This window comes from Rhinoderma darwinii, chromosome 4 (genome assembly GCF_050947455.1).
Source record: "Rhinoderma darwinii isolate aRhiDar2 chromosome 4, aRhiDar2.hap1, whole genome shotgun sequence".
NCBI classification, from domain to species: Eukaryota; Metazoa; Chordata; class Amphibia; order Anura; family Rhinodermatidae; genus Rhinoderma; species Rhinoderma darwinii.
Genome location: NC_134690.1, coordinates 382,327,178 through 382,346,230, shown reverse-complemented (window position 1 = coordinate 382,346,230; position 19,053 = coordinate 382,327,178). Strand labels below are relative to the sequence as shown.

At 42.2% G+C, this 19,053-nt stretch overlaps 2 protein-coding genes across 2 annotated transcripts in view; one reads left to right on the top strand and one right to left on the bottom strand.

The window, feature by feature from the left end:
* The window catches only part of PREPL (prolyl endopeptidase like), a 48,127-nt gene extending 35,506 nt beyond the window's left edge, over nucleotides 1-12,621 (bottom strand). The window contains exon 1 of the mRNA XM_075863223.1: nucleotides 12,543-12,621. The gene's annotated coding sequence lies outside the window, so the exon portion shown is untranslated. The remainder of the gene's footprint in view (nucleotides 1-12,542) is intronic.
* CAMKMT (calmodulin-lysine N-methyltransferase) overlaps nucleotides 1-19,053 on the top strand; it is a 330,489-nt gene that overhangs the window by 11,627 nt on the left and 299,809 nt on the right. Inside the window, exon 3 of the mRNA XM_075863224.1 lies at nucleotides 4,713-4,777. Within this exon, the coding sequence (XP_075719339.1) occupies nucleotides 4,713-4,777 (65 nt within the window). The remainder of the gene's footprint in view (nucleotides 1-4,712; nucleotides 4,778-19,053) is intronic.

Here is a 19,053-nt window from a genome sequence, read left to right as displayed (position 1 = left end):
AACTTTGTAATACAATGTGACCTAAAAAATTACCATGAATTGAATGTATTACTGAGAACATTGTATTGTATGAGTTTCTTTTCTGAAGTTGCATTGCCAAGAATATGACCTCAGATCATTTTTTTTTTTCTGCCGAAATCTATTCCTGCATCGAAACCTTTCTTTTACATGACCATGAGACCATTTATTACACTCCATAGATGAGTCTTGGGTTAAGTGCATCACACTGAGTACGCATTCAGCGGTTGTCATGGCAACAGATGTATATACCAGGAGAATTGTATCATTTCATACGGTTAGACCGGTGCCGCCTATGGCAGTATAATGTATACATACAATGTCTCCTTTGACATTGTACACATTAGATTGTTAATAATACATATAACTGCAATTTTCTGTTCAATGGGACATCATGATCTTAAATGCAGCGTTGTTACAGCTCAATGACCGATCGTTTCCTAACTGATCACATAACCGTTTTATATCATGAGACACAATTACTTTTCTGTGTCTCTGCGTGAATCTGTAGTACGGCTGAGAAGAAGCAGTTCAGGTATTTCGGTTGAAAAAAATATATTGCCGCAAAGTATGTGAACCTCCAGTTTTATAGAACATCTCTTATAGAGGTATGTGAGCTGCGAAACCCAAAAAATTCTATTATGACCTGGTACCTATTGGGCTTTTAGCTGGTAGACAATCTAAGATTTCAAAGCTAAATGTTGACGGCTTTCTCATAGACCGATTATAAGGGTCAATAAGCCTAGGGTGGGGGTCCCGAGCAGGACTAGGAAATATAAAAAGGGGTCGCCCTAATGAGTTAACCTCTTTTTACACTCGGCTTTTTCTGACTCCGTTCACATGGTGGATTTTGCATGGACGGGTCCCGCCGCAAAATCCGCTGCAGAATTATTCCTCCTCCCGTTGACTTCAATGGGAGGTTCGGGCGGAATCCGCCCGAAAATTGGGCAAGACGCTTCTTTATCCCCTAGCTAAAAAAAAAAATCGGCTTGCAGCAAAAAGAAGCGTTAGAAATTAATTGTAGGCGGGATTTTGCGGCAGAATCTTTGGCAGGTTCCACCGCAAAAATTCTTCCGTGTGAACAGGGCCTTAAAATAATTTTTTACTTGGACTATATAACTGGGAGGGATTTACATAGACACAATGACCGCCCATCCTGCCATGTGCCGCCATATGATGCCTCTGCGCGGCACCATACTGTTCCCTATAAGCAATACTTCTCAATGTGAATTCCTCCGTAATACGGCATTCGATGCTCCATATCCTGCAGTATCATTGTTTTTTTCTTTAGAGGATTCTCAAGGAATCTGTAAGGGTCTATTCACACATTTGCAGCCCTATAGTGGGTTTTTTTTTGCCGGAAAATTTTGCATATCCGCAGCTTTCCAATAATCGCAGCAAAGATTAAAGTAGGAATAGACCTTTAGAAAAAAAATGTGTGTGTGCCAACGTCTGAGCTTTGGTTAAATGGGCCTGGACAGTACCTGGGCATGCCCTCGACTCTATACGAAGGCACGGACACAGAGTCGTCCGTGGCTCGCAGTAAATTAGTGACATTTCTGCAACCCATAGCTGACTTGTGGATTTTTATGGTTAAAAAAGTTAACCATTGCATATTCCCAAGTATATTGCAATTATCTTTCCCATATCAAAGCATCAAAGTGTCCTGTAAAACAAACCGTAGTGGAAAATTTTTACTGCGAATTGCGGGCAACGCTGTGTCCCTGTGGAGCCTTAGTCTTAAAAAGGGATCCTGGGTGCAAAATTTGAAATAACTTCTACGTTTTCTGTGTTTCAGCTTATTGAAATCCGGCTTTTCCTCCCTCTAGTGGCTAAACCTGATAATTCAGTATAAACGCTATTCGAACATTGCTAAGCCTGTCCGCTCTTTCCAAGTGACACCAAGATTTATTTATTTTCTAGTGATTTATGAATGCGTTGAGATTTGAGAATGTATAAAAATAATTCTCTGGTTGCTAAAACTCATTGGCATAGAGAGGCCACAAATATATTTAAGACTTTAAGCTTCTCAAGTCGGAGCGACGTGCCTGAAGATCTAGCTGCACACCAGTTGAATGGAGTCCTGTTGAAAAAGCAATCGGAGAAATGACTTTGGCTTAATTTATGAGGATCAGACAAATGTGACGGCACGGCTTTTGATAATGGAGGGGTTCCGGCTACAGTACGAAAAAGTACAGTCAGCTACGTTAGGATTTTTTTTTCACGTTTCTGCTATAGAGTGCAACGCAAGGCAAAAAGAATACGGCTAGGGCTCTAACTCGACTTAGGTGGCCCGTAAATTACAGTAAAATCACCGCGTTAACACCCATGAGTTGCGGTAAAATCGCATCATGGATCGCGTGCAGTTGGTTGCTCGGAATTCTTGTGTCAAATAACTTTTTCCCCAATTGGGAAGGCAAAGCCCCAATTTGACTGCTGCGCCTTTTTTCTGCTCTGTATAATTCTCCAATGTTCTAATACCACTCGTTTAGGAACTAATGTTAGATTTGCGTTAACAGCGGTTTTCTTCTTTATTGCTATTAACCCCTTAAGGACGTGATCTATTTCGTCATTCGGGAGGCATCGTTTTTATTTTCCCTCGTCACATCCCAAGAGCCATAACTTAAAATTTAATTTGTCCGTCAACAGAGCCACATAAGGGCCTGTTCTTTTGCAGGACGAGTTGTATTTTGTAATGGCGCTATTTTGGGGTTCATATAATATAAGGTGTAACTTCTATTAGAATTTTTTTGGGGTTAGAACATTTTTACATTTTTGCCAATGTTGTTTGGGTATTGTGTTTTTTACAGCCTTCACTGTGCTGTATAGATGACATGTTTACTTTATTTTGGGGGTACTTTATTTTAATCCGTATGATTACGTCAATGGCACTTTTTTTTATTTTTTTACTATTTTTGCAAAATAAAACACTTAAAAAAAATAATAATTTGTGTTGCGTTAACTATTTGATTTTTCTCTCGATGGAGCTGTGTGAGGGCTTTCTTTTCACGGGCCGAGTTAAGATCTTCATTGGTAACATTTTGGGGTACTTATGACTTTTTCGTCACTTTTTATTGCTTTTTTGTGAGACAAGATGAACAATTCTGGCTTTGTGTGTTTTTGTGTGTTTTTTTGTTTATAATGTTCACTGTGCAGGCTAAGTAAGGAGATAATTTTAAAGTTTGGTTTGTACCGGTGGGGCGATACCAATTATGTGTCCTTCTTTTCTTTTTTTTTTTTGAACCTGATAAACCATTTTTACTGATGCTAACAGAGGCTTCTAGGTGTTAAACAGCCAGGATCAGAGGTATCTTTGATCCCATCCATTAGGCTCGCGTTGTCAGCTGTAGCACCCACAAGTAACGACGCGGGTACATCTCCTGTGACCGTGCCATAACCATGATGTACTATTTCGTCAATTCGTGGAAACGACTTACTAATTAGTAATAATACGCCATGAGCTGGGAAGGAGTTAAAGAGGCTCTGTCACCAGATTTTGCAACCCCTATCTGCTATTGCAGCAGATCGGCGCTGCAATGTAGATTACAGTAACGTTTTTATTTTAAAAAAAACGAGCATTTTTGGCCAAGTTATGACCATTTTTTTATTTATGCAAATGAGGCTTGCAAAAGTCCAACTGGGCGTGTTTACAGTAAAAGTCCAACTGGGCGTGTATTATGTGCGTACATCGGGGCGTGTTTACTACTTTTACTAGCTGGGCGTTCTGACGAGAAGTATCATCCACTTCTCTTCAGAATGCCCAGCTTCTGGCAGATCACGCTGTGACGTCACTCACAGGTCCTGCATCGTGTCGGACGAGCGAGGACACATCGGCACCAGAGGCTACAGATGATTCTGCAGCAGCATCGGCATTTGCAGGTAAGTCGATGTAGCTACTTACCTGCAAACGCTGATGCTGCTGCAGAATCAACTGTAGCCTCTGGTGCCGATGTGGCCGACACGATGCAGGACCTGTGAGTGACGTCACAGATCTGCACTGCCAGAAGCTGGGCGTTGTGAAGAGAAGTGGATGATACTTCTCATCAGAACGCCCAGCTAGTAAAAGAAGTAAAAACGCCCCGCTGTACGCACATAATACACGCCCATTTGTACTTTTACTTTTCAACACGCCCACTTGGACTTTTGCAAGCCTCATTTGCATAAATACAAAAATGGTCATAACTTGGCCAAAAATGCTCGTTTTTTTAAAAATAAAAACGTTACTGTAATCTACATTGCAGCGCCGATCTGTTGCAATAGGAGATAGGGGTTGCAAAATCTGGTGACAGAGCCTCTTTAAAGGGATATTCCCATCTTAAACATTTATGGCATGCACACAGGGTATGCCATAAATGCTTGATAGGTGCGGGTCCTAGCTCCGGGCTCTATTCATAACCTCCATAGATGGCAATGGAGAGGGCCGCATGGCCACCTCTCCATTGATTTCTATTGGGCTAAACAGCTGGAGCCAATCGGCAAATGTGAGTCATGGGGCACCCATTGTCCCGCATCTATCAGACATTTATAGCGTATCTTTTGGGTATTGCAGACTTTAAGGGCTTGTCTCCCATTATAGGGGACAAAAGCAGAATTTTATTCTTTTTATTTGGAGGATCTTTATGGGGGTTCGTTTGTAAACAATGTATGTATTGGGGGGAAAAATATAGTAATTTTAAACGGATCTTTTATTTCAGGCAAAACAGCGGAGCTTTAAATGTTTCCGACATCCTGACGAGTTTTGACAACACTGGAAACATATGTAAGTCCTATTCCCATTGTATTTCTAAATCCCCGGCATTGTTTTCTAGTCACGCAGATTTACATGACAAAAGTGTAACATTTTTGTTGTGATCATTTTTTGATATTTAATTGTTTTCCGATTCGTTGTGGATTTGTATAATTCGCACTGTTTTTGTTCAGGAATTATGAATGATCTGCATACGTTTTGACAGGTTTGCAACTATGAGTGTAAGGCAGCTGCTACATTCAAAAAGATTAGGCCACAGAAAAGCCTTATGGAATGAGAAGCTAAAGCCTGCTAACTGAATACACTCAAACAATTTGTACGCCCGGGGGCACAAGCTTTTATGAATGGCATATTTATCTCTGAGGTCAAATAAGAGGCAGATGTGCGAAGCGGTATATAAATATGTCTACATTATAACCGTGTTTCTAAAAACTGGGGGAATTCCTCGCTAAGAGGAAAAAAAAATTGATGATGACGGGAGAAATACGTGAGGGTGATGTGGCAAAAAAATAGCTGAAGGGTCATGTAACAAGCTGTAGAAATGCTGAGCAAATGTTTTCTTGCGTATGCCTGATATTTTATACTTCTCTTACACATACATATATTGAAAACTTTCGATGTTCATGTGGAATGTTTCTATTATATAGCACTCACGAATTTGAAGCTCAGCTTGCCCTACCCCATGTATTCTATATCTTAATATCTGTCAGAGAAGAGCAGCTCTGGAGAACAAACTGCTGCTCTCACAAATGAAATGCTGGGCAGTGTAAGAGACTGGGTACAGTAATTACCATGTTTTATTAGTTGGGCAGAAAAGCACTTTAAGGGTATGTTCACACAAATCTTCCTTCAGGAATTTTAAGGCAGATTTTGCCCTGCCTGCACTTACTTTGCGTCGTTTTTCGGCCATCGAGCGCCGCGTGCAAATAACACTGCGAAAAAAACGATTTCTCTTTCTCCAATTGATTTCAATGGGAGGTCAGAGACAGAACCGCGGGAAGAAAGAGCATGGCACTTTTTTTTCCCCCCGCTAGCGGTTTGTTTTTTGTTTTTTTGTTTTTTTTTCCGCTAGCTTATTTTTTAAATGAATGGGAGGCAATTTTGGAAGTTTTTTTTTGGCGTGGTTTTCGCGTCAAATCAGCGCCAAAAAAACTCAGACCTTTAAAGGAAACCGGTCACCAGCATTTCACCTAATAAACTTCCTAGTGGAAGTTTGTGATAAATCATTTGTATGTAACCTATAATTATCTTCTAATTAACTTCGTATCTTTAGTATTCCATTTTTTAGTGTTCCTGTGCTGTATGCTAATGAGCCAAAAAGTGTCAGATCTTCGTTTGAAAGGAGTCATATCTTGATTTCGGCATTCAGGACGGGCCAGTTTTCGGCGGTGGGTGGGCATATGAAGAGGAACGAATGAGGCTGCCGGATTATTACCATAAAAGGCACAAAATGTTTGCAAACTGTTTATTACGATCGGAGGAGGAGTTTAAGAGAGGCGATAACGGCAATGAGCTTTTGACAGCAGCGGCCAGAGAGGGGTGAGGAGCGTTCAATAGGTGAAATGCCGGTGGCGGGTTCCCTATAAGCTATATTCACATTTAGCGGAGTTGATGCAACTTTTCGGGTGTGGGTGAAAAAAAATCTGCAGCAGATTCCAGTAGCAGCAAAGTGGATGAAATTTCAACAAAACTCATCCACACGCTGTGAACATTTTTACATTGAAATTGACCTGCAGTGCGCATCATTAAAGCCGCAGTAGAAATGGGCATGCTGCAAATTGGTAGCGTATTTGTTGTGGGTTTTCCCTGTGTAACTCAAAAGTCAATTGTTGTGGATTTTGCTGCTGATTACTTGCAATTCCGCAGCAAAAAAATACACAAAACCTCCACTATTATCCAAAAGAATAAAAGAAAAAGACTTTATTCACCTCCCCGTGGCTCTCCAGTATAAATGGGTCCTTAGTCCCCAGCTGGTCTCTCTACAGCCGGCCGCCTGTGATGACACTTCGTCATATGGGATTTATTGCAGCCAATCACAGGCTGCAGCGGTCACATCTGACGAAAAGTCTTCACAGGAGGCCGGCTATGCAGAGACCAGGGGCGTGTTTCTATGGGAGCGCCAGGATTAGTGCGCAAAATCCAACCCGGGTGGATGTACCCTAAAAATATTGCTGGAATAGGTTTATAGGATTATAACATTGTATAATTCCAACATAACAACCAACGTTCAAGACATAGGCAAGTCAAGACAAAGAAAACCTAAAGGCCCTTTTACACGTGCCAATTATCGGGCAAACGAGTGTTTACTGAACGCTCGTTCTCAATAATAGGGCAATGATCAGCCGATGAAAGAGCAAACGCTTGTTCATCGGCTGATTACATCGTTTAAATGCAGAAACTATTATCGTTACCGGCAGCACATATTACTGTGTAAACAGCGAGACGCGCTGCCGACATGATAGAAATGTATGGGGACGAGCGATCGTTGTAACGAGCTCTCGTCGCGATACATAGCCCCTTGTGAAAGGAGCAAACGAGCGCCGATCAGCGAGCTGTCTCTTTGAACGGCGCTCGTTTACACGGCCCACTTCGGGCCTTGTAATATCACCTTAAGTAGTGCTTAATACTTCTAATCTCCTCTCCTTATTTCTGTTAATTACACCATTTTCATTCTATAGTAATAGTAGCCTATAGACCTCTGTGTCCTGTTCATGACACGATTATTCCCATGGCTCTTCTGCTGGTATACGGGGTCATGCTCCACCCCCTGTGTCCCGAGCACTGTATATAACTTTCTTTACTTCCCGCTCTCTGCTTCTCATGTTGATGAATCGTAATGCAATGTGAGGTAAGTTCCTGTCACAAAACCTGCAGGTCCCTTATCTGGCTTTTGACATGCAGAGCTCCATTCACCCACTGGAGAGATAATAAATCTTCTGGGTGAAGAAATATTATTCATGGTACTCTACAGTTTGTGCAGGATTCCTGACTATCAGTTTGCCCATAATTATTTTTTAATGGTTCAAAGAGGTTAGAAAGTTCAGCACGAGGACTTGAAGTTCTCAGAGAACTAGGGCTTCGTTCACATCTGCGTTGGGGGCACCGTCAGGGGCCTCCGTCGCAGGTCCGGCAGTGATTACCGGAGTCAATAGCGCAGCATGCTGCGCTATTGTGTCCGGTAAGATCTCGGACACCCCGATGGAAAGCAGACGGAACCCATTGAAGTCAATGGGTTATGTCAGCCGCCGGCAGTGTCCATTGTGCAACGGGACCTTTACTTCCATTATTCCCCTGTTCTGCTCCTCTGACTGTGCATAACAACGGAATGTCACAACGCAGGTGTGAACTAAGCCAGAGCTCAGACTCCTAAACTATCGGTTTTTTTTTTGTTTTTTTTAAAACTTGTATGTTCTTATTTCTAAGGAGCAGACTGAGTTGACTAATACTGCTAATTACACTATAGCTAATGACTTGTCCTGACCGAATGAAGTAAGAGTCCATCGTGACACTTATCTGTGGCCTTGCGTTAGAAAATGACTGTCTTAGAACTGCCTCGAAGTCCATATGACCGTTCTTTCCTTCCATCACTGAAGTTTTACCTGCTTGTTAAGTCAGAAAGCAGCAGAGGGAGCTGCAGTCACAGCACTCGTCACTATAGCTAACATGAGAACAGTAAGGTAAGGCCCGGCCGGCCCTGTTATATTGTCAGTTCAGGTTTTCACTGCTCTATATGTGTGAATATATTTGGTCAGTTTTAGACCATTTTTCTTTACTACATTACTGTGATCAAGACTAAAAAGCTACATTTCCACATAATAGGGTATTACACAGGGAAGTAATACGCACGACTATATAAATACAGCATTAGAGGGTAATTCATAATATATAAGCTAAAACTCATCCTTAAATGTTTTACGGTTTAATGCAGATGTTCAGTTGATGCAGTGTATAGAGAGTAAAGACCCTTTTACATGGGCCAATGATCAGGAAAACGAGCGATCATAAGCAAACACTAGTTCCTCAGATCAATCGCTCGTCCCCATGGATAACCGAGCATTGCTACTTGTGAAAGGAGCAAACGAGTCCAATCAACGAGCCGTCTCATTGATCGGCGCTCGTTTTCACAGTCCATTTCATGCCGTGTAATAGGACCTTTAGCCTTTTGGGCCCCTGCTGTTTTTTGACCTGCTGCATGATGTATGCTTTGATATTTTTTACTGTGGGTTTTCCCTAATGACTTAAATGGGAGGAGATCACAACAGCATGTGTATTTTATCCATATTCTGATTTGAAAAAGTGACTATAGGAAGTGCAGCCATATTGGTTGTCACTTTTGAATCGCCTCTTAGAAACTGATGGTGAAAACCGTCACTTAGTTATCGATATGAGAGACGTGGCTGAACTTCTTGTTACGAATGGCAACAATGCCAATATCTCTGTAACTAAATTTAACATAATTACTAAACTTTGGCTACTTCTCTAGCTTCTGATTTACTAATATACAGCATGTCCAATTGTTCTTATTGAAAGTTGCCTGGCATAGACATAGACCACTGCCGGGTTCACCAATAGGCACTGTAGGCCTGTGCCCATAGGTGGCGCTTAGGGAAGAGCACCTGCTGATGTGTAAGTTTACATATGAATAGAGTGAGCAGGGTGTAGTCCTATGTAAATTATATTTGTTTCTATATTAATAAGACACTTGCAGTGTTATGGGACTGAGATGAGGACACCCAGGGAGAAACGAGAGGAAGTCTGCAGAGGGCACTGGATGTTGTGGGAAGCGCACTGCAATGTTCCGCTTTATTTTGTATAAGCAGACAATTATTTAAAAATAACATGGATGACTTAAAGGGGTTGTCCAGATTGGGGTCTGTATTTTATACTGATGATCTATCAACAGGATAGGTCATCAGTATATGATCGGTAAGGGTCCGACACCTGGACGCCACACCGATCAGCTGTGCCGGAAGTTATTCAGTGGTCGGTGCTGAAAGCAGAAGGCATCCGTACACTGTATAGCGGCAGTGCTGGGTTACTACATCTCTGCTCCTGTTCAAGTGGGTAGGAGCTGAGCTGCAGTATCCCAGCATGGCCACTATATAGTGGTTGGAGACTTCTGCTTCCAGCACCGACCCCTGCATAGCTTCCAGCGCTTGGAGGCATCCTGAACAGCTGATCGTGTGGGGTTCTGATGTCGGAACCCCACCGATCATATACTGATCAGTATAAAAAACAACCCACAACCTGGACAACCCCTTTAAGGTGCGGCCTACTTGATGGACGGAGTCTAAAAGGCCACACATTATGGGCCTACAATGGCTTTAGTACCTTTGACATAACATATAATCCTTCATGTAGTTAACGGGATATTCCAGCTAAAGATATTTATGATCTATCCGTAAAATATTTTATTAATGTCTGATCGGTGGGGGTTCCAGATCTGTTTTCCGCAGACATCGGCCAGTGGTGGCTACTAAGAAGAGAGGATGCCGGGTGCATCTGGTGTGCATGGCTCTCTCCGTTATCCTTTCTGGGAGTTTTAATATTTTTAATAGTACTACAAAAAAATCCCTGTGTAGCTTAGATCTTGATGATTATATTTACGTCTATGGCTATGTCCCTAGTTTTGTTGACATTTTTTGCCACAATCTGGGAAAAACAAATGTTCATAGTTTTATAATGGGTTGATGGGCTTTAGTCACAGAACTTTACAAGTTTTGTCACATTGTGCATTAAACCCTCAACTTGCTCAGTCCATTGAGCTTCAGCGGGCACATTACACACAATGAATACAACACCGCTCAGACATACATCTAGTGCCCAACAATGGAACCAGTGTGCGTGGACCCGGAAATGTGAAGGCTTGATGAGCTCTTTGGAGACTTTTACGTATAGGCTTGTCATTTTCTGTATGTCTTTGTTTCAGTACATGTAACGTGTCCTCTCCTCCTGTTGTTCCCGTGAGTATGTGATAATCTTATTAAGACAATAACTTTTTCTTTTATATATATTTTTTTTTTTCTTTCTTTGAGTTTTAAGCTGTCGCTTGAATTGTGCCAAAGATCTAAACGGAGCCGTCAGCCTTTTTGCAGAGTTAATGTTTTGCTCTCGTAGCGCATTGTGTGTCTAAAGAGAGCGCATTATGAAGCTATTTTACTGAAACTAGAATCCTTGTTAGTTACTCAAGCTTTCTATTCACATTAAAATACAGGTAATCACGCATTTAATGAACGGATTTGTCTCTTGAGTGGTCGTCCTGTTTAGTTTACAGGTGGAATGGCTTGATGTTTTGTACCGTTTATTCATTCTGACTCCTGTTGGTTCTATAACAATTATAAATGTTGTCATTCAGCTTAAAATATCACATTCATTGAAAGGGACAGACGTACCGAACTCGCTAAAGCATCGGCATTAAGAACAATCATAATGTTTGTCATTTTTTTTGCATCAAAGGAAATGCAATGCCCTCGTGAACCTAACTATTGAAACTAGCTTATTACTATGAACTCTGGTTTTTTTTTTATGTAGAAGCGGGTTACCCATGGTAACCTATTGTTTTACGCATTCAGATTATAGGAAATTGTTCTCAGATGACAAAAAAATATTTTATATATTTTTTTTATGATTTTAACTAAGGTAGAGTTTTGTAAAGTTTATGTTGTGGTCATCTATTCTGACTTTTTGGTTTACTTGTACTAGTTTTCTACCAAATAAGCAATCATTTACATTTTTTTGGAGAGCAATTTCAAATGTGCTGATTAATTTCATAATCTTTAAAGGGTCATAGCTAAATTTTTATGTTACATTTCCCTCCACACAGCCATAAAGTTAAATGATAAAATTCTAAATGCCTGCCGCTACCACTAGGGGGAGCTTACTGTTGACCCAATTATAGAGCTCCATTGGGCTCAATAATCTGTATTTGGTAAACTGCCCCTAGTGGTGGCTTCAGGCAGCCAGAGTTTTATAATTTATCTCTAAGGGTATGTTCACACGCAGTGGTTTCACTTGAAAACCGCTCCGTATTTTCAGACGTTTTTAAGTTTGCGTATGAACATACCCTAACTCTGTGAAGGGAATCTGGGGAATTTGAGTTCCTTACCGTGAAAACTGAGCTGATATATTATGAAATGATTCGACACGGACGTATTTGGATTACTAAAAAGGTATCAATAGATACACTTTCAATGGAGTCCGTAAGTAGGCCCTTTGTAAATTAGGATATTTTCAGTATGTAATGTGGGAATTCTATCTGTTGCATAGGCAGAATGCAGTCAGAGACAGTGACACAGAAATCCTTTTTCAAAAAGGTGCTTTGCCTGTGGCAAAATAAAAAAATAAACATAAAGCCTTTTCGTTCAGACAAAAACACAAATTACCCTCTGCTCGGCTGAGCAATAACGAACATCGTTTTCCCTCACTACATGAGTGGCATCAGTGGCGGATTAAGTAGACTATGGGCCCTGGGCTGTTACCCAAACTTGGGCCCCCCTTCTCCCCCGCCGAGCCGTAACACTACCTTTTTGTTCAAGCATTAACAAATGGTTGTTACGATTCCCCTTGTCAAAGGGCTGTGTCCCTACATACTGACAGTCTCCAACCATCGCTGACAGTATCACACTGTGCAGGGACACATCCTCCTAACAAGGGGAATGGTAACACACATTTGTCTATCAGTTCTGGACTGCACAAAGACTTTTAGTGAAACACAAGGATTTCCTATAATAAACATGTCAGGAGAGGTGACAGATTCTCTATAAATCTAGTGACTCACAGGTGACGACTACTCAGATTCTGATAACTTTTTTCCTCTTTTCTTCTCCATCTGGTCCAGCGCTTATGACAACATCTCCTGGCCATGACCCATTTCTGCAGAATTTGCCACTTAGATGTCTTCTGTTGCTCACTTTTCCAACATTTCTACACCTATAAACGAAAACAAAATTATCATGGTGCCACAGACTGTGCCTCTAACTATAATAGCACCAAACACTGCGCCCCTGAATATAATTGTGTCAAACACTGTATAGTAAAGCACCACGTGCACAAAGGCCCCTGTATATAGCGTCACACACATCCCCCTGTATATAGCGTCACACACACATCCCCCTGTATATAGCGTCACACACACATCCCCCTGTATATAGCGTCACACACACATCCCCCTGTATATAGCATCACACACATCCCCCTGTATATAGCGTCACACACACACACATCCCCCTGTATATAGCGTCACACACACACATCCCCCTGTATATAGCGTCACACACACACAGCCCCTGTATATAGCGTCACACACACACAGCCCCTGTATATAGCGTCACACACACATCCCCCTGTATATAGCGTCACACACACATCCCCCTGTATATAGCGTCACACACACATCCCCCTGTATATAGCGTCACACACACATCCCCCTGTATATAGCGTCACACACACATCCCCCTGTATATAGCGTCACACACACATCCCCCTGTATATAGCGTCACACACACACAGCCCCTGTATATAGCATCACACACACAGCCCCCTGTAGATAGCACCATACACACAGCCCCCTGTATATAGCGTTACACACACACACACACACACACACACACACACAGCCCCTGTATATAGCATCACACACACATCCCCCTGTATATAGCATCACACACAGCCCCTGTATATAGCATCACACACACACATCCCCCTGTATATAGCGTTACACACACACACACACAGCCCCTGTATATAGCATCACACACACAGCCCCCTGTATATAGCATCACACACAGCCCCTGTATATAGCATCACACACACATCCCCCTGTATATAGCATCACACACACACAGCCCCTGTATATAGTGTTACACACACACACACACACACACAGCCCCTGTATATAGCATCACACACACAGCCCCCTGTATATAGCATCACACACACAGCCCCTGTATATAGCATCACACACACAGCCCCCTGTATATAGCATCACACACATCCCCCTGTATATAGCATCACACACACACAGCCCCTGTATATAGTGTTACACACACACACACAGCCCCTGTATATAGCATCACACACACAGCCCCTGTATATAGCATCACACACACACACATCCCCCTGTATATAGCATCACACACACAGCCCCCTGTATATAGCATCACACACAGCCCCTGTATATAGCATCACACACACATCCCCTTGTATATAGCATCACACACACACAGCCCCTGTATATAGTGTTACACACACACACACACACACACACACACACACACACACACACAGCCCCTGTATATAGCATCACACACACAGCCCCCTGTATATAGCATCACACACACAGCCCCCTGTATATAGCATCACACACACAGCCCCTGTATATAGCATCACACACACAGCCCCCTGTATATAGCATCACACACAGCCCCTGTATATAGCATCACACACATCCCCCTGTATATAGCATCACACACACACAGCCCCTGTATATAGTGTTACACACACAGCCCCTGTATATAGCATCACACACACAGCCCCTGTATATAGCATCACACACACACATCCCCCTGTATATAGCGTTACACACACAGCCCCTGTATATAGTGTTACACACACAGCCCCTGTATATAGCATCAGACACACAGCCCCTGTATATAGCATCACACACACACATCCCCCTGTATATAGCATCACACACACACACAGCCCCTGTATATAGTGTTACACACACACACACACACACACACACACAGCCCCTGTATATAGCATCACACACACACATCCCCCTGTATATAGCGTTACACACACACACACACACACACAGTCCCTGTATATAGTGTTACACACAAACACACAGCCCCAGTATATAGCATCACACACATCCCCCTGTATATAGCATCACACACACACAGCCCCCTGTATATAGCGTTACACACACACACACACACACACAGCCCCTGTATATAGCATCACACACACAGCACCCTGTAGATAGCACCACACACACACATCCCCCTGTATATAGCGTTACACACACACACACAGCCCCTGTATATAGCATCACACAGCCCCCTGTAGATAGCACCACACACACAGCCCCTGTATATAGCGTCACACACACACAGCCCCTGTATATATCATCACACACACACACACACACACACACACACACACACACACACACACACACACACACACACACACACACACACACACACACACACAGCCCCCTGTAGATAGCACCACACACACACATACAGCAGTGATGAAGGGAGGGAGTGAGTTATGGAGGGATGATGGGAGGGAGGGAGTTATGGAGGGATGATGGGAGGGAGGGAGTGAGTTATGGAGGGATGATGGGAGGGAGGGAGGGAGGGAGTTATGGAGGGATGATGGGAGGGAGGGAGTGATGAAGGGATGGGGGTTTGGAAAAGCACTCACCAGCCTGGAGCGCTGTGTAAAAACTTGACTGGTGGGCGGGCCTTCTTCCCTGCAGATATTCTGCTTCTTCACTGTGATAGACGGACCTGATTGGTGGGCGGGGGTCACATGGGCACGACGTCATCAAAGGTCCTCTAGCCTTCAATTCGGAGCACATTTATGTAGAGAGGTAACTTTCACTATCTCGGCTAAGCCCGCCCCGAATTGTGCTGCCTGCACCTTCTCTCTGCAGTGACCGTTAGCAGCGCAAGTGCGCTGCATAGTTTTTACAATTATGTGCAGTTCGTGCAGCAATGGGCCCCCTGAGTGCCTCGGGCCCCGGGCGACCGCCCGAAACGCCCATATGATGATCCGCCATTGAGTGGCATGCTACCAACGACCCGAAAGCAAACCAAGACCGTGTGTTAGCACACTGCACGCGTCCAGCAGGAGGCCAGCAGACCTTAGGCCTCAAGCACACGACCGCATGTCAGCCGAATTTCCCGGACTGAACACCGTTTAGGGAACTGGGCTCCTAGCATCATAATTATGTATGACGCTGTGAGTCCCTGCCTCCCCGCGTGAATACTGTCCCGTACTAAAAACATTTCAGTACGGGATAGTATTCCTCCAGGGAGGCAGGGACACCTAACGTCATAGATAACTATGATGCTAAGAGCCCGATTCCTTGAACTGTGTTCGGTCCGGGAAATTCGGCCGACATGAGTTCCGTATGAGTTCCGTATATATTACCTGCGACACAGGCATGGCCATACAGCGATCTATGGCCACGAGACCTGTGTCGTTGTGTAGCCTTAGCCTTAAATTTGATCTGTAAGACGTCTGGTCGATTTTTTTGTAATGAGTCTAAAATGACCAAAAAAGGGCAAATCTTTGCTTTTTAAATGAAATGGATAGCATATATTTTTAGGATCACAATAATTGTTATTTTTTTCTTTCTTTTTATTTCATTTTTTTTTTTTTTTTTTAGATTTTACATTTTTAAGATTCAAACATTAAGTCATTAACTTTATAGTTGTATTTGTGGCAACTTCTGACTTATTTTATTCATACCTTTTTCAGATGATTCCCATAATTATAATATCTTTCAATGAATACCAAAATACCAAATTTAATGAAGCAAGAAAATATTTTCAATCCAGGATATGTCATCCGGTAAATGATAAAATGGATTTTTGTATAAACAATGATTGTAATCTGTATTCCTCTGCCGATAGAACTAAATATACAAGGTCGCTTGTTCAGTCAACAACGGCTGATGGGCCAAAAACCTTGAGCCTTACAAAGTAAAAATTTCCTTTTTAAACTTTTTTTTTTCTGTTTAATAGTCTGATGTTTAGATTATTTCAAAAATAAATTGTTTGCAGCGTTATTATCTGTTTGACCTCCCCCATACCCCCACCCCGTGCACATGTGTGGTGTGTATGAAGTTTTTATTTTTGTGTTGTCTCGTGTTTCTCAAGGGCAAATATACGTATCATCAGATTTCAAAACACCTTTTTCATTATTGTGTTATTGCTTTATTTTTTTTATTGTCTCTCCTCACTGCTAGTGTTACATTTTCATGTGTATCTTTTCATCAACTTATTATATATTTATAATTAATGTATCATGTATTTAATTTTAGTTTAATTTATTCGATTTAAGTTTTTAATGTTTTTATTTTTGTAATTTTTAAAAATTTCCCTGGGAGGGCCAAATTGGAGACCTGCTTCCTTGCTGCATTGTCCATCTAGACAGTACGGCAGGGTGTGTGCGCTTTATGGCAGCTGCAGTGAATGAAAGCTAATGGTCAAAAATGTCATAGATCATGATAGTCTCGGGAAAATAATGGAGTACGCTCCTGCCCTCCATCACCAAACAATAACCAAACTAGTAAAAGAAAGCATGTTTGTAATATATTTGCACTTTTTTGAAATTTCTAGTTCTGCCTTCGAATCATGATGCCACCTACAAGGTTCCTTTCTTTTTTCGCTCATGTCCCATCCGTTACTACCAGCATCCGTTCAGGCAGAATCGGTACAGGGTGGGCCATTTATATGGATACACCTAAATAAAATGGGAATGGTTGGTGATATTAACTTCCTGTTTGTGGCTCATTAGTATATGGGAGGGGGGAAACTTTTCAAGCTGGGTGTTGACCATGGCGGCCATTTTGAAGTCGGCCATTTTGTATCCAACTTTAGTTTTTTCAATGGGAAGAGGGTCATGTGACACATCAAACTTATCGAATTTCACAAGAAAAACAATGGTGTGCTTGGTTTTAACGTTACTTTATTCTTTCATGAGTTCTTTACAAGTTTCTGATAAAGATAGTGGGGCCATTCTTCATCAATGGAAACCTCAAGGCCATGGGATATCTGAAATTGCTACATGATGATGTGTTTCCCTCTTTATGCACTGAAGCTGGCACGTTCCCTGAGTTTTTCCAGCAAGATGGTGCACCACCACATTATGGGTGTCAGGTCCGAGCATTCCTAGATGAACAGTTTCCTGGAAAGTGGATTGGTCGTCGTGGGCCAGTTGAATTACCCCCTAGGTCTCCCGATCTGACCCCCTTAGACTTTTATCTTTGGGGTAATCTGAAGGCAATTGTCTATGCTGTGAAGATACGAGATGTGCAGCAACTGAAACTACGGATACTGGAAGCCTGTGCTAGCATTTCTTCTGCGGTGTTGCTATCAGTGAGTGAAGAGTGGGAGAAGAGGGTTGCATTGACAATCCAACACAACGGGCAGCACTTTGAACACATTTTATAAGTGGTCAGAAACTTGTAAATAACTCATGAAAGAATAAAGTAACGTTAAAACCAAGCACGCCATTGTTTTTCTTGTGAAATTCTCGATAAGTTTGATGTGTCACATGACCCTCTTCCCATTGAAAAAACTAAAGTTGGACACAAAATGGCCGACTTCAAAATGGCCACCATGGTCCACACCCAGCTTGAAAAGTTTCCCCCCTCCCATATACTAATGTGCCACAAACAGGAAGTTAATATCACCAAGCATTCCCATTTTATTTAGGTGTATCCATATAAATGGCCCACCCTGTACATTACGTCATCCCTGTTGTCATGTACAATGGGTCGAAAATGCTGCTTCTTTTACTTGAATTGTTCAGCACATTGGGAAGGTGTAAGGGGCATCTACAGAGCTGGCTTTGATGCCAGCACAAGGCACTATGGGATATGTCGTCTATGCGGCTCCAGGATTGGAAGTGCCACATGTAAACAAACGGCAAACGGCTGCTGCATCAGGTCCATAGGAGTAGACCAAAATGAAAAAAAAAAAAGGAAGTTTAATAGTTGATCTTTATCACTGTATAGATGAAAGTTTTTGAGCAGATAAAAATTTTTCTTTGGTCTAGAAAAACCCATTTTAGGCCTTATTCACACGACTATTTTTCCTCTAAAAACGGCACACTGTCCCATACAAGTCAATGGATCTATTTACACATCTGTTTTTCTGGATCAGACTAGGCCATTCAAGTCTGTTGGAGTGATTAAAAAAATGGATTGCATATCAAAGCCATCCGTGTGCGATTTTTGTTTTTAACTGATCTGTTGTCAAGCAAAAGAAAGGGAAACCAGAGGCCTTTATCATTAGGAAACACTGCTGTATCACCAAGAGACACTGCTGAAGTACGTTGGCTTCACATGGCTCCCACATTGCTAGCCAAATCAATGACAATAGAGCTAGGCCTAATGCAAAACCCACGTATACGTTGCGATCCATTTGTCCACAAAAAAAACTTTTGTATTGCCTCTGTGTATCATCAGTATTCACGGATCTGCAAAAAAGGAAGGCTGGAATTGGTCCCAACCCCCCTGAGTAGGTCACGTGAGTCTTTGC